At 36.7% G+C, this 16,189-nt stretch overlaps 1 protein-coding gene across 6 annotated transcripts in view; it reads left to right on the top strand.

Annotated features, from left to right (window-relative positions):
- The window catches only part of FREM1 (FRAS1 related extracellular matrix 1), an 83,598-nt gene that overhangs the window by 21,794 nt on the left and 45,615 nt on the right, over positions 1-16,189 (top strand). For 5 of the 6 annotated variants that reach the window (XR_011919772.1, XR_011919773.1, XM_072404295.1 and 2 more), the window contains exons 6-13: positions 702-1,025; positions 2,689-2,797; positions 4,160-4,291; positions 9,642-9,986; positions 10,557-10,699; positions 11,936-12,132; positions 13,056-13,146; positions 14,673-14,840. Coding sequence is in view for 4 of the 6 variants with exons in the window: in XM_072404295.1 (XP_072260396.1) it covers positions 702-1,025; positions 2,689-2,797; positions 4,160-4,291; positions 9,642-9,986; positions 10,557-10,699; positions 11,936-12,132; positions 13,056-13,146; positions 14,673-14,840 (1,509 nt within the window). In the remaining 2 variants the exon portion in view is untranslated. Of the gene's footprint in view, positions 1-701; positions 1,030-2,688; positions 2,798-4,159; positions 4,292-9,641; positions 9,987-10,556; positions 10,700-11,935; positions 12,133-13,055; positions 13,147-14,672; positions 14,841-16,189 lie in introns of those variants that run through there. The other variant, XM_072404296.1, reaches the window with a different exon arrangement.

Raw genomic sequence — 16,189 nt, 5'->3', positions numbered from 1 at the left:
CAACTTTTTAAAACTGATAATAGGTTGTGTACAATTTATGAGCATAGATATTAGCAGCTGTTGTATAGCGTAGCAGCTTATAAAAAATATTTGTTGTTTTTATTTAATGGAGGACTGACATTTATTTATCACTATTGGCTCACAAATGACATTACCTGGAAAGAGAATACATATACAGTACATAGGCTTAGACTTTTCTGATTTGCCCTTTTTCATCGCTGGCAGCATTTTCTATCTCCTGTCTGCTTTTTTCTTTATTGACAAAAATGTGTACATATTGAGATGGTAGTGAAAAAAGGCTGAAAATGTTTTTGTGGTTTCTTAGCATTTTTCTAATTTACGCCTTATATCTCTTTTTAGGGCGCTGTTCAAAATAAATATTGTAGCCATGTTTTGTGAATACATTGGAGTTGAGTTTGTCAGTTCACTTAGCAAATTAAAATGTACTTATTGATAAATAGTTTAGTGAATTATTCCCTTGCCAGGGAATTTTCACTGCACATCACAGAATAAAGTGAAGCTTTGCTAACTTCACTCATCCAATCATGTTCAAGCAGTAATTCACCTTTTTTTTAACATTTTTTGGCAAATGAAAATGAATTTTCACTGTAATTACCAAGTTATGTGAAGTGTACAGCTTCAACTCCTCTTTTACATATACTAAAAAATTTAGTTGACAATTACCTAAATATTTTTTGCAGTCAGAACATGCCTGGATTCCTGTCCACATCCGAGATGCAGTACCCAACCAGATCCCTAAAGCTGCTTTCATGTCCTCATTCATTTTGGAAGTGGATCAGTTTATCCTCACTCCCCTGACTACAGCAACACTTGATGCAGAGGATGGTGAAACAAAGAAACCTTTGCTGGTCTTCAACATCACAGATCCTCCACGACAAGGATACATTACTCATCTCAGTGACCATACCAAGCACATTACCTCCTTTACATGGCAAGATCTCAACGACATGCTTATTGCATATCAACCACCTAATAGTAGTCACACTGAACGAAGAAATCTGGAGGTAGGTAAGGACTGATAATTTGTGGAAATATGTCAGTGTCTGTATAAACAAAGGCCTTTTCCACAGCATTCCTTTCTATTTCAAAATGGACCATCAGCAAATATAAAAGACAGACATTGATGTAGCTCTGCATTCATTATAACTAAATGTGACATAGCACCACAAAGTGCCAGCCAAATGTGTTGAAGTGCCTATTGATTAAAAAATAACATTTATAGAAAGAAATAACAAACTGATAGAAAAATGAGTCCATTGCCGTTACTTTACTGTCCAATTATATAGGATGGGGGAAGGACCCCAATATATGGGGTATATAGGATGGGGGAAGGAACAAAACATACTTGTTTTCTTTAAAGCAGAACTGAACCCCAAAAAACAAAAACTGACAAGGATGAGACATGCAAAGCTTTGTTTGCCAGAAAAAAAAATCCCTGGCTCCTGGTGGCTTTTTGTTTTTTATCCCTACATTGTACAGTGCATGTGGCATGCAGCGTAGAGCCCATCTCTATATGTGGCACCACTGCACATAGACACAGACATCAGATATCATTCAAGGGCTTAAAAGTATCACTGTAAACCCAGCCTGACCCCTGGAATATGGGAAAAGCTCACCTACTTCAACAAAAAATGTTCTGGTTTAGCTTCAGCAGAAAAAATGAGGTTGTCTTCCCTTCCAGACAGGGCTGTAATGTGTGAAAAGCATGGAAAAAATTACATATTCTTTGGGAGGTAAACCGTCTCCCATGGTTTCTTGTTAACGTTTTAACACCAATTGAGGCAACACATGCTGCCCTTAAAATTAGAGCTACATTTTTCATGAAGTTTCATGGAGAAACAGTTTTGGGATATTATTTCTTGCATACATCTGAATAAGAAAATATCAGTTCAGAAGTGAAATGGCAGAGCCAAGATCAAGTTAGGCGTGAAATAAGGAAGGAAAAACTAGTATTTGGTTTTGAGAGATTTGTATAATTCCAAAAAAAAATGAATTTTGTAAGTAACTAATTCCACCCAAACTTTAAAAACTAAGGCAGAACAGATATGAATTAAAAGTTGGCTAAAGCTTAAAAACACATGTAATTCACTGTCCTTGTTGGAGGCTAAATGGATGTATCATTGCACTGTTTTAAATTCTTGGTACTACGCTCTGTATATAACAAGCAGTATTGTAGGTGTTAAAAACAAATGTTTATAACATTGTTACCAACTAAAGATTTATGGACCAACTATTTCTGTAGCACAGGTTTACTCTGCTATGTGTTATACCTTGTATAACACTGAATCTTTTATATAAACTTGAAAGGCTGCCAATAAACTCCAAAAGCAGCCAATAAACATTTTCTCCTCAGTAAGATACAACTGATCTTAAATAGTAATCATGCTCCATTTATTTTTAGGTAATCTGTAACTCTTAGAATAAGCCAGAGGCTTCAGTAGTTATTAGCTATATGTACTGTGTGGATATTTACCTAGCATGTACATGTCCGAGTGTCCTAATTGATCTGCAATATTATAATGAATATATAATTATTCACATATATTTTACACCTATGTTCGATGCTGGTGTATGTATTTCAATGTAACTATTAATAAAAGGTATACAATTTTACATCTTCTTAAACATGCTAAATAAACCTTTAACCTTTTTATTTTCTCTTCATAGCTTGAGGTTGAAGTTCATGATTTCTTCTTTGAAAGGAGTTTGCCCATCACTGTTCATATATCAATTAGAACTGCTGAAACAAATGCCCCCCGAGTATCCTGGAATATGGGTAAGATACTCATTTTTTCTTTAAATGATTGTTAACTGCTCATTTTTTTTTCTTCTCTCAACCAATTCTTCAAGGGTTGTTGCTGTACCCTCAGAGTCCATACTTGTAATGCAGGACTGCTGGTTTTACATCATAGATGATGACCAGAGCAAAGAAGGTTATGGGAAATCTTTAATTTGGCATACTTGTTTCATCATCCGTCCAGGAGGAGATTTCCTTTCACTGAGGGATGTTGCCGGGGGGGGGGGGGGTGTTGACTATAGCAGATGACATCATCAGAGGATGTAATATGAACCGAATTTTGCATTTAGTTCTAAATGTTTTTTGTTTAATTTCATTGTTTCCTTACTGAATTTTACCTTTAACCACATTAAACTACACAAATGTATAAAAATGTATGACATTGTAATTTTAAAAGTGTAACTTTAGGTTTGCTAGTTGTTTATGTTACTTCTTTTGTCATTACATTCACTGATATACAGGAATATTGTGTAACAATAGTAAGGATTCTGTGTGGTGTGGTCTGGTTTGGGAGGAGGTCTATATGGGGTAGAGTGTGTGACATTATAAGTTACTGCACTGGGTTGGTTAAAACATCCCTAGTGATGCCACTGCCTAGCTGACCTCACTTTCTGAATTTCTGTTTGGCAAAAAAAGGAAAATTCCCCCTCTAGGACACAACGTCCAAAAAAAAAAAAAAAAAAAAACAATGATTCGAAACCTTTTGCACGCTATATTTTAGTCAATGATTTTAGATCCTAAATGTACTGTACCATCAAACATGTACATACTGTATATTCCTGCATATCCTAACATTTTTTTTGTATTATTCCAAGTTGGAGGGCATTTATTAGTAAATTATTCTTGTCAAACATGTGATATATATTATACCGCTGTTACAGATTTCATTTGACACTTGCCTGATTTATCAAGCTCTAAACAATAGCAAGTGAGTGATATGTTAGCTGCCACTGCTCAACTCGTTGCAAAGATTTCTAATTGCCTAGATATAAAGCTGACCTTTTCTTGTTAGTAATGTCAGTCATATACCTGAACCCCGTTGTGTGACAATTATCGCAACACCTGAGCTGTATTCTCATTCTGGATCAGTGATTCAGAAGTTAATAAAGACAGAGGATCAGAACCCAACCAGGCAAGCTGTATGTTTTAGAAGCAGGTCAAAAATGGTAGCTTACATCATTTCTCAGTCAAAGCTGAAGGGAACTTTAGTGTTAAATACAAAAACTGGCAGAATGAATGCTTTTATTATCAAAGAAACTTTGTATGTCAGGCTTGTGGGTCTGTTGCAGCTGATTTAATTCCTTGTTTTATTCATCTATATTGTTCATCATCTATAAATAGGTCTTGATCTTTTGGAAGGTCAATCTAGACCAATCACATGGGAACAACTTCAAGTGGTAGATAATGATAATATCAATGCTGTCCGCCTGATCATTGTAGATGGACTAGAGCATGGACGCATTACTGTAAGAGGTATGTAGCTTTTTGCTTTCTAAATTTTACTATAATATGCAGTACAGTACAGTTTATTATAAGCTTTGTAAGAGACGATGAGTTGTTTACTCTTTGGGGCTCAGCCAATGTTGTGAATGCTGCACCATTTACCTCCATATCTGTGTTGCCAACAATTGAGAAAATAGGAGGTAAAGGTTCTAAACTGGAAGATGGCACTAGGAGCACTCATATCTCTCCATAACCTCGGAAGGTGACACTTGCACATTCATCTGCACACCTGCCTATTGCACAGAAAGGTCTTGACTAACACAAATGCACTTACCCTGGAGGATATGGTGGTGGTGGAGCAGGGCAGGGCCAAGCACGCATTTCTGACATTTGGATTTTAGAATATCAAGGTTTTTGGGGGCACTCTATAAACAGATTTCTGGATCCTGGAGGTGTTTTTGTTTTATTTGACAGATTGGACAGAGTTTTGTATCATTGCATACAGACTTCAAATCCAGACAGGTATAGAACTTACAAATCGATGCAGCTCTGTATTCAGTAATACATTAATAAATGTATATGCATTTTTAATTGAACAGACCAGAATGATGCAACTCTTGCGCATGCTAAGATACCAGGCATCATACGCTGAGCTGTACATGTGCTGCTCAGCATATTTTTTTTAAAAAGGTAGTGAACAGGCACATAAGTATGTTTTACTGCAAAAGGGACATCTTATGTCACTTCTGCAATTAGGGACCTGCAAAGCCCCAATTTTTTAATGGTATGGTTTATTTCTGTTTTAAAGTCAACATTTGATAATTCTGGGCACAAACCCTCAGACTAAAGCGACGTACACAAGACCAACGGTTCTCGTCTGATAGTCGGCTCAGGGCCGATATCGGGCGAGAATCTGGCGTGTGTACAGCGCCAGTCGTCCATCGTCCGAACGACCGTCCTGGCAGATCCACGGATGATAGACGACTAACAATCCTAATGCAAGGGAAGGGAGAGAGAGTGCAGCAGGGTGCCGCTCTGTCGTTTTCCCCCTCCCCTCTGCATAAAGCAGAACGGTGCTGTATGTAAAAGATCCTTTTCAACGACTACTATTGCACGTGTGTATGCGGCTTAAGCAAATTATGAATAATAAGTGTCAGAAGACCCAGTGATACAGGTAGCCAGTCCATTTTGACACAGTCCATTTTACCTAATAATTCCTCCTTTTGAGCAGTGTAGCCACCCATCAAGGAACCAAATGGAATCCCAGCTGGGAGAGTAAATCTTAGCTAGAATTTTACAGCAGTTTAGATTCGCATGTATATAGAAAAAACTCTGCTTATGCATTATTTTGATCATGTTTTTTTTTTTTATTTGCTTTAAATGCGTTGAGAGTACTACATCTAAAACATATGTTGTATATACTGTGTTATATTAATAATGTTTCCATTATACTGACTGTTTACTGCTGTCTTGATAACTGTTTCTATAAATAACCATAGAAATCTTTCCAGTTCTGATGTTTTCACCAGGATTATATTTTATTTGCAGTCTTAGAACTGATGTAAACAACTAAAAAAGTCTTAGTGGTCAGATTTTAAAGGCATTTTTATCCTGTGTTAGTGCCCAGTTTCTGTTATTACTTCATAGCAATATTCAAAATACAAAGACTGAAAATATTAAATCATATGAACACTATTAGCCCTTAGTTGTGTGATAAAATTCCCTATAAACTTATTATCATATGAGCTTCAAATGTAGCAATGCTTTAGCAACTAGCAGCAGTAAGTAGCCCTATCTTAAGGCACACCTGGTTTTGCTCCTTGGCTGTGACTAGGCCCTACAGCGAAGCACTTCTCTTCTAAAATGTTAAATATTTAATTCTACTAAGTCACTCATTATCTGCTAAATTCCACACTGAGAATATGACACTCTTGCTGTCTTTTGAGTTAAAGTACAGGACTGCAATGTGTTTTAAGCCCCTTGATCACTGGAGAGGTTAGAAGTCACCCTGTTTAATTCTGCTAAACCCGCAAATAGCAGACTTGTAAATCCACCTAGATGTCAGATTGAAGTTGATAGCCTGTAATCCTCTGACTATTAAATATTCAGAATAAATTGAATTTCCACAGCCCCGGAACAAATCGTTCAACTGAAAAATTGAGAGATTAGAGAAAATCTTGTCATTTATGTGGTTCAGCTTTTACACAAATAAGTTACACAAATTGGTATGGAACTTTGACAAATGGCAGTGGACATTTACAAATCTGGAGGCAGTGATGTGTGATCTTATAGTAGTCAGCAGCTTGTATATGAACTCCTTATATGATTTAGTAATGTACTCTAAAGTCTTCTATAGGTTTAGACAAGCTATTTCATTATTTCTACTGATATACACTAAAATCAATAATCATGTAAATATCATATTGTGCTCATGTACCAAATTGTTGTTTTAATAAATAAGAACATCTTATTTCAAAATTAAGATAAGTACTAAGACAATCAAATAAACTGTTATATGGGGAGAAAACTTTAACTTGAAATTATACTAAAAGTGTCACCAATATTACAAGGAAAACTTTTACATGCACCCGATAAAACAATATACTTTATTGGATTTGATTTATAAAACGAAAAAGAGAGAATAACTAAGTAAACAAGATAAGGCTTTGTTCACTTCAATCCTTCAATAATGTTAAAGCAAAAATCCCTCACACATGCTTGGTTTTTTAAAGTAATAATGGCTTTACTTTATTAACTAAGGTAAGTGAACATTTACTTAGCAAAGACACCGTATAGTTTCCAAGGCGTACATTCACTTTGTTAACTGAACAATCTCTTTTCTTAAGTACAGCAACAACAAAGCTGGAAGTTTTGTCACCTGTTCTACAGCACTGTCAGTTTTCAGAGCAGTAGGAAAGTTTGTGTGCAGAGAATTCCAACACAGTGGAGGTGAATGGAACCGATTGAGAACCATTTTGTGCATGCACTTGGTGCAGTGGTTTTGGTGGATCGTGGTTGCTGTCACATAGTTGGTTTTCCTCCCCTGGAGGAAGAACTCCACTGCAGCTGCAACCACATGTGAACGCATTTACCTGCAGTGCAGTTTGCTGCTCATGGGAGCATAGCAGCAGTTTGCTATACAACTAAGAGCGTCTAACCCTACTCCGCCAGCAAATGGGCCTTACTTGGCTGATAATTCTTTACATGTCATTAGCAGTAGTGAATTACATTTAACTGTTCATCTTCTGTAATGTTGAAGACAGTTTCCTACTAATCCAAGAAGTTTTTTAAATTTGAATAAGTGTCAGAAACTCATGTCAGAATTTAAAACCACTCAGGTAAATCAGTTAATCTAATCCCTTTGGAGTGAATACAACCAAATGTTTATGAACATGTTGAGAGATGTGCAAGTTTGTAAAATCGCCCTGTTTTATTTACACGGTTAAGTCTCCTAGATGTCATAAGGTCTGGGCAAAAGTAAGTATTTGATTCCATGGCTGAAGGGGAATTGTTCCTAAATTGCCAGGGTAGAGATGTGGGAATGACTCTTGACAGCTGAAATATGTTTTGTATCGTTGTGTTTTGTATCGTTGTTATAGTTTATCCCATTGTAGCTAACCAGTGCAAGGAGGAAGTGATGAGACAAGCCTTAAACTCTTTCAACGGATTTAAACTGATTCAGGGGTTGAAAAAAAATATCTCAAGTACAAGCTTTTAGTGAACATATTAACTTAATTTTAGACTGTAAGCTATTTTGTCAAAAAAGGAAAATTGGGACAATTGGGTCAACCAGACTGAAACATAAAGTGGCAGTTTTTAGAACTCTGAAACCTAAGCTGCGTACACACGTGCAATTTTTGTCGTTGGAAAGGATCTTTCACGATCCTTTCCAACGACAAGGGACTGCACGATGCATGAACGGTGCTGTACATACAGCACCGTTCATGCTCTATGGAGAGGGGAGGGGGAGAGCGACAGAGCGGCACCCTGCTGCGCGCTCTCCTCCTTCCCTTTCATTAGGATCGGTTGTCGTCCATCGTCCGTGGATCCGGCAGGACGGTCGTTCGGACGATGGACGACACCGACTGTACACATGGCAGATTTTCGCCCGATATTTGGCCGATGCCGATTATCGGGCGATAAAAATCTGACGTGTGTACGCAGCTTTAGACTGATATGGTAACAACAAATACAAGAACACAAACCTGAGAAACAGATTGAGTAAAATATCACACTATTTGTGACAGGAGTTGCAGTTTTCAGAAATACATAGCATCCTTGAGTTTTTATTATCCAGATAGACACTGAGACAGAAGTCCATCTAAAAGACTTATCACCCAGGACAAGCAAAGTAACCTTGTATATGCAAGTTATTGTTGTGAGGAATGCCAAGGCCTGTAAATTACAAGTAAAATATACATTCTTTTGAAGTCAGAAAGGTACACACTTTCAGAGATGATAACTGGTTAAAGGAGGCCTTAAAGAGCCCATCTATATGAAAATAGAATAAATATCCCTAAACAGGGGTGAGGATTCTCAATACCATCGGTCAGCCACATATAATGCTGCTTTAACAACTCATCCTTGGCAATGTATACCTTCAGTTAAGTAACTAATTTAACTCATCAATAAACTCAATAACTCATCAAAAAACTTTACCACCTCCCCCAGAGATCATTGCATTATATTAAGTTGAATATATAACAGGTGATTTTACAAAACTTTCAGGCTTCTCATTGGACAATCAATTATAAAATAAAAGTTCCTGTAACACTTTCAAGATAACCAATAACAACAAAAAAAATAAATGTTTTTAGCTATTACCAGAGATTTCTGGTGCATACATTTGCAAATACATGTGGAAGCTATAATGCCACATTGATGCATCCCTGATGACGTCCTCAATGCTAAACTATTTGAGTTAATAATTATGGGGCATTAATAGCTTTGCAAAAACAGGACAGATTCACTTAGAGGCAGCATATTGGTTCCTAAATTTAGAGCAACATACCAGAACCCAAACATAACTTTAAAAGACTTCCAGTGTATTAGGACATCTATTCCAGGTTTTCTGGATCACCCAGGTTTTCTTATATTATCCTATTCTCTCCAGTAACCAAACAAATCAGGCCCATTGCGTAAAGTCCGGCCTAAATTTGTATACAAAATGTATCAACAAATACATATTTTTTATTTGGAAATTATTTATAGTGCTGTTCTCTTTGCATACAATAAATGTGATATCTTTGAATGTCTGCAGTCTTTTAAGAATTACACTAGGATCCATGAATTTTAATGTAATGTAAAGTAACAGATCAAGGCTAGTTACGGAATTTACAGAAAGAGCATGATTTTTAACAACTGTTAATTTTGCAATTAGGAGGCAAAGGATTCATGTTCACAGTGAAAGACATTCAGGCTGGAGTGGTCTGCTATCATCATGATGACAGTGATACAACCAAAGACTTTGTCGTTTTCCGAATATTTGATGGACGCCATAGCATTCGACACAAGTTTCCGATTAACATACTCCCTAAAGATGATAGCCCACCTTTCCTAATTGCAAACACCATCATTGAACTTCCAGAGGGTCAAACTGTTCTCATACAAGGTTCAATGCTCTGTGCTTCTGATATGGACTCAAGTGATGATTACATACGCTTCAATATAACCAAACAATCAGTTGCCGGGAGCATCATGAAGAAACCAGGACAAAATGCCTTAGGTATAATAATATCATTGTCCATAATACTTATGCATGTATGTTGTTCTTAATATTAATGCAATATGGCTTTAAATGCATACTTTTTTTTCCTAATATCGAATGAAATACAGTAATGTGTTCATTACCACCACAGGGAGCTCTGTCCTCAATGTTTCACCACCTTAAACCTCCTTGTCTAACATCTGTAGAAATATGATTTAAGAAGTCCATTGTTTTTAACAAGTTTGCAAATCAATAAACTTGCAGTATGGAAAGCAGCAATAAAGCAACCACTGTATAGCACTGCAAATCAAAAAACACAACTAGAAATGTAATGAGCATATAAAACTGCTTCTTTTGTCTGCATAAAACATTAACATTATTTTCATCACCCTGATCACTTTTACATGTATATCCAGAAAATAACTACTATGGCAATGGTAATGTTTCACACAGCAGCCTGCCATGATCACACATTAACATTGATAATGTTTATGCATAAAATATATATACATGTATATTTTAGGTTTATTACAGTTTTTAATCCTGTTATTAATGATCAAGTATTGTTATTCTGTATTCCCGTCAAAGCATATCCTGTTACAACTTTCCTTCAAAGAGACTTATTTCATGGAATCATATATTACAAGCATCATGGAGGAGAAATATTTGAAGATTCATTTGAATTTATTTTGTGTGACAGTCATACGCCACCTAACCTTTCTGGTCCTCAGGTATGTAAGGGTCATTTCATAGCTGCTCCATCAAGCCTTTAGCAGCTAATAAGTAAAACTCTCCTCTCTCATCAGCATTAGCTCTACTGAAAATCTAACATTCTAACAATGATCTAAGTCACTATGTCGACGTCAACAATTTAAATCTAACAATCCAACAATCTTACTCCTTATATTCTTTATATTCTATTATTATCTGGCCTTGTCTGATATAAAGACTGAATGTTTCCTAATAGTGATTACAACAAGTTTTTATGAAAATTATCGTCAGGGTTCCTTTGCTTTTTTCTGACAACAGAGTTAGGAAGAAAGGAGACGGTGGGTTGAATATAGGACAGAATGAGTAGACACATTGGACAGAAAAGGGGTAGGTGCTTTATGACCAGGTAAACATGAACAGATAAAGAGGAGACACACCACAAGGAAGGCATTTCAGGAGTAGGCACATTATTTGTATTGAATAAAGAAATGAGCACACAGAGGAAGAAAACTACATCCCTAAAACAATAATGTACTATGGTGTCTACTGTTTGTTGATTCTACTTTATAAATAGAATCCTACGTATTCTTAAGAAACTATATAAATGACCAGCTATGTTAAAGTACTCAAAGTTAATCCATAGCCCAAACTTATATTTTAACTATGGATAGAGTAGAGATCACATGTTATTTTTTTTTATCCCATTGCATAGCCTTATCTCATTACCAAGTGTCCCGTTGCATAACCCTTATACACTCTATTGTGTCTAAGAATTGGGCTGCAGATATATTTTAGCACATTTCCACTGACATTGAATAAAGAGAATTGAAAATACAGTATGGCATTCTGTCAGTTTATTATAATTTTACAATTAAAAAAAAACTAATATGCAAAACAAAACCAGTATTTTATTTTTTTTAACCATTAGCAATAGTTTCTGTATTTTTTTCCCAAAAACAAGCTTCATTGAGTTTTGAAAAAGATCACAAATATATTTTGCACAGTATAGTATAAATCTTTTTGCTTTGACAACTTATAATTGTAAGAGTGGCTCTATATCAGATATTCAAACAATCATGTTTTGTAACAAGGTATGGGGAAAACGTTACACAAAATAAATTTATTCAAATAAAAAGAAAAAGGAGAGAAAAGAAAAAAAAACATCAATCAAGTATCCATGAGCAATAGTTTCATAAAAATGTAGAGGTTGTGATAAACAGAAAAATTCACCATTAGCTGACTTTTTCTGATTGCAGACTGTGATTATACATATTTCACCAGTGGATGATCAGCTTCCCAAGGAAGTTCCTGGAACAGTTCGACATCTGATTGTTAAAGAAACAGATATTGTATACATTACAAAGAAACAGCTACATTTCATAGACACTGAGTCTCCAGAAAGAGAACTGACTTACACTGTGACTACTCCACTATGCCGGTCATCACCATCCAGGTAACAACTCCTTTCCTTCCAGTTTTCTCATACATTACACCACTGTGCAGACCAAGACCTAGGTAGCCACTAACCTTTAAACCAGATTATTGGATATTTCCAGAGAAATGTCACTCTTCATTACCATGACCCCCTAGGCCATCGCCTAGGTTGATCTTATGAGAAATCCAGCCCTGGGTATCAGGTGTATGTTGATCAAATGTAGGTGACACACTTACTGTACCTACACTTCTATATATTTCAAGTGAACCATCCAGTAAGAGATTATCTCAGCTTCTATGGCTGAACGTTTTTCAAATAATGCTCATTGCCTGCATGTAAATAAACTTAGTGTTGTTATCAAATTGGAAAATAACATTTGTACTTTTTTATCTATAACAAGCCTCAGGGGCATATTTCTAAAGTAGTGCATGTGACATTCTCCTAACATTCACTTCAGGTGAATTACTTTAGTTTAAATGCCATGCACCAGGGTGATTCACCTGAAGCTAACTATTTGTGTTTGTTAGAATATAAGATCTATGTCTGGGAAAATACTTTTTAGTTTATATTACCACAAAAAGAATTCCCCAAAAGACGATGCATCACTTTGGTATTAAAGTTTTTAGAATAAACTGACTCATAACTTTTACATGTGTGACAGTAACAAGTACAGCAGGAAATTTTTAAGTGTTAGCATACAATAAATTCATTTTTAACAGGCTGTCTAATTTAGACCTTAGGAAGTGACAACCAAGTTGACCACCACTGGATTAAAACATACATGAGCTGATCACTTTGTTTGAGGGCTTTCGAAATGTCTACATTTAACATCTGTATGATGAATATGTTTTACCAAAGAGAAGTGCACCAAAAGAAGACCTGTGACAATATATATAATTTGCTGATACTACAAATGTTTTGCTCTCATTTTTTATGTACAGTGGCCTTGACGCTGGAAAGATTATTCTAGTTGAAACCATTCCTAGGTTTGAAAAGGATCACACTGCTGACATGACATTGACATTTACCCAGGTAAGTTCTAACATTGTACAACACAAGGTCATGTTATAGTGGAATAACATATCAGCAATTTGAAATAATTAGTTGGACTCTTAAAAAACAGGGAATTAGACATTCCCTCAAACCTTCCCAAGTGGGAATCTGCCAGGTTCATATGACTTAATGGCAGTAACTGATTACCACCAAAGAATGTTTGAGGTAATAACAGATTCCCTGTTTTATAAATAGAGTTTTTTTATATTGTCTTTATCAAAATATACAGATTCAGGTTTATGACTAAAAATGTAATGTTATAGGATGAAAAATATATCTGATACACATTCTATATATTATCTTTCACCACTTTACCTCTTTTTACTATCACCATTACATTTTTGAAACCATCACTGATATCAAGAAAATATTACTCCATTTTCCAAACTTGAGGTCTATCTCCAACCTTCCCTTCTGTCCGTGTGACAATTGCTGTCACCAAATATACTACTTAGGACACATATTAGACCTTACATTTTAAGCACCAATAACTATTTGTCTTACCATTACTAATGTGCTCCTTTATAAAAGCCTGTCCTTGCCAAGTACCTTCTGCTGTGGTTGAGGTAATCACTTGTAATTTTATATCTAAAATACTTCATTAGGTTTATTTTATATATAATATATATAGGTTTTCTTTTGTTTGCTTAATTCCCACAATGAATTTGTAAGGTTACCATTGCACATCTGGTAGAGAACATGTGTCGTACAGCAACATCTTAGGCTATTACAGCCTCATCCAATGCCAACTTCAGCAACCTTTGTCTCCAACAACTTCAAACCAGCAGTGACTACTAAAAAAAAAAACATCCTCTTGTTCTTGCCTTTCTCTCTCCAACATTTAGCTCCTTCACTTCAATAATACCTTCCAAATTTTGTTTCCCTGTGATGAGTAATCATGAAGGGAGGGGGAGGGGGTAAATACCAATAAACTGTCAGTTGCCAAGTTGTACTTACAATGTAAGTTCCAAAAAATGCTGTATACAGGACTAATATGTTTTCATGGTATTTCACCAATTTCAAAACATGGTCCTTACACTCTGTACACATATTCATATATAGTTACTGAATATATTAGTGATCTTTTGGCAACAGTAGAACTCGTCATTGGTAGAGGAGGGGAAAGAACGGAAAGGAGGCATCCTGCTACGTGTTTTCCAATAGTAAACAATAGCTGTCACTATCAGGTTGTTGTTCAGAGATCCAGCAAGGTGGACTACTAAACCACACCTGTGAACAGCCATACTATCCCTAGATTCTAACCTGAAAAAAATCTAGTGTCTATGCTAGGCATTAGACTTAAATGCGCAGCAAGATATGTTTGTATGTTTTTTTTCCTAACTGCTTCATCTACCAGTTTACTTGGGTGGGAAAAGATAACATTTTTTTCTTGGTAAGAAGAACAAACATTCTTTATTATCTTTATGTTGGTATTATTTTTTTTTTTTAGAAGAATAATGATTGAAGTGAACATACGTTTATTTTTATGTAACTTGTATTTGCAGCATGCGGTAAGCCACATGAAGGTGGCATATATGCCTCCAATGGAAGATATAGGTCCTGATGCTGTCCATGTCCGATTTGTATTATCAGTCAGTAACCACCATGGGGGTACAGTGTATGGCATCTGCTTCAATATTACTATCCTTCCAGTAGACAACCAGCCTCCTCGGGTATGTGCCTAACATTAACATATGTATATTATTTGTATTTTATTGCTTCTTCTCTGATACTGTTTTCAAAGTAAATAAGTTTTTATGTTTACCAATATATATATATATATATATATATATATATATATATATAAAAAATTAATAATTGCATTGATAGAAAATCCCATGTATAAAACTACTCAGTTTGTTGTGCTTGTTATAAACTTCACTACACATCATTTATATTGCTGCCATGTGCTGTGTCACACTTACTTCTTCCTCACTAAAGCACAGACGCCTCTCTCCTGCACATGCGGGCAGATCTGATGCTGGGTGCTCTGTTTCCAGGCTTTATAAATTCGGTCCAACCCGCTGGCCTTAATAAAATAGCCTCTTGACCAGCCCTGGCTATTTAGCTTGCTCACACACTGCACTCTGTGTTCGAACAACGTGTCTCCATTGTGCCGAGCTCCTAATTCTGTTGAGCTAGTTCCTGTTGACCTGGTGCTTAATTTAGAGTTTCCTCTGTCCAGCTCCCGTGTTAACCCCTCGTTGTCCAGTCTGTTGGTTCACAGCCAACTTCCCTGTGCTGTTCCAGTGTTCCTGTCTGTCTGTTGATATCCCTGAGTCACCCGTGCCTCCTGTTGCTTCTAGTGTCTCCTGTGTTCTCTGTGCCTGTAGTGGCCCCTGTGTCACTAGTGTCTGTCTCCTGGATCCCTGACAATTGACCCCTGGCATGTGATCTGACCTCCCTTGCTTGCTGCTTGCCTCGACTCCGTTCTTCCTCAACTACCCTTCTGCTTTGTGATTTGGTACCATGTTTTGCCCACCTTGGTGTGCCCAAGGACCTCCGTGCAAGCCATAGTGCCCTCTAGTGGTCCTGTCTCTCCACCTGTGACAGTTTCCACCAACCATGAATACACCCTCCCAGACCTCAGCAAACCTTAACCAACTACTTGCCCAGAGACTAGACACCCAGGAAGCTACCCAAGTCCAGGTGCTCCGCCAGCTTTATTTTCTTACCGCTCACCTGGATCAGCTGCTGATCTCCTCCAGTGCACCTGCTGAACCACCAGCCCACATTATCCTGGTTGCCTCTGCATTTCACCTGCCATTCCCACAGCGGTTTTCTGGAGACCCCAAGACCTGCCGTGGCTTCATCAACCAGTGCAGTATGCATTATGAGCTTTAACCACAAAATTTCCCCACTGACCGTGCAGTTGCATTTTTAATCTTCCTACTATCTGGAGAAGCTCTAGCGTGGGCGACCCCACTCTGGAAAAAGAAAGGATCCATTTACAGGCAATATTGAAACTTTCCTGAACCTCTTTTGGAGGGTTTTTGACAAACCTGAACACCTCCTTAGCAGT

Source organism: Pyxicephalus adspersus, chromosome 3 (assembly GCF_032062135.1).
Source record: "Pyxicephalus adspersus chromosome 3, UCB_Pads_2.0, whole genome shotgun sequence".
Lineage (NCBI taxonomy): Eukaryota > Metazoa > Chordata > Amphibia > Anura > Pyxicephalidae > Pyxicephalus > Pyxicephalus adspersus.
Note: the sequence above shows the minus strand (reverse complement) of the source record. Positions and strands in the feature narration are given on the sequence as shown.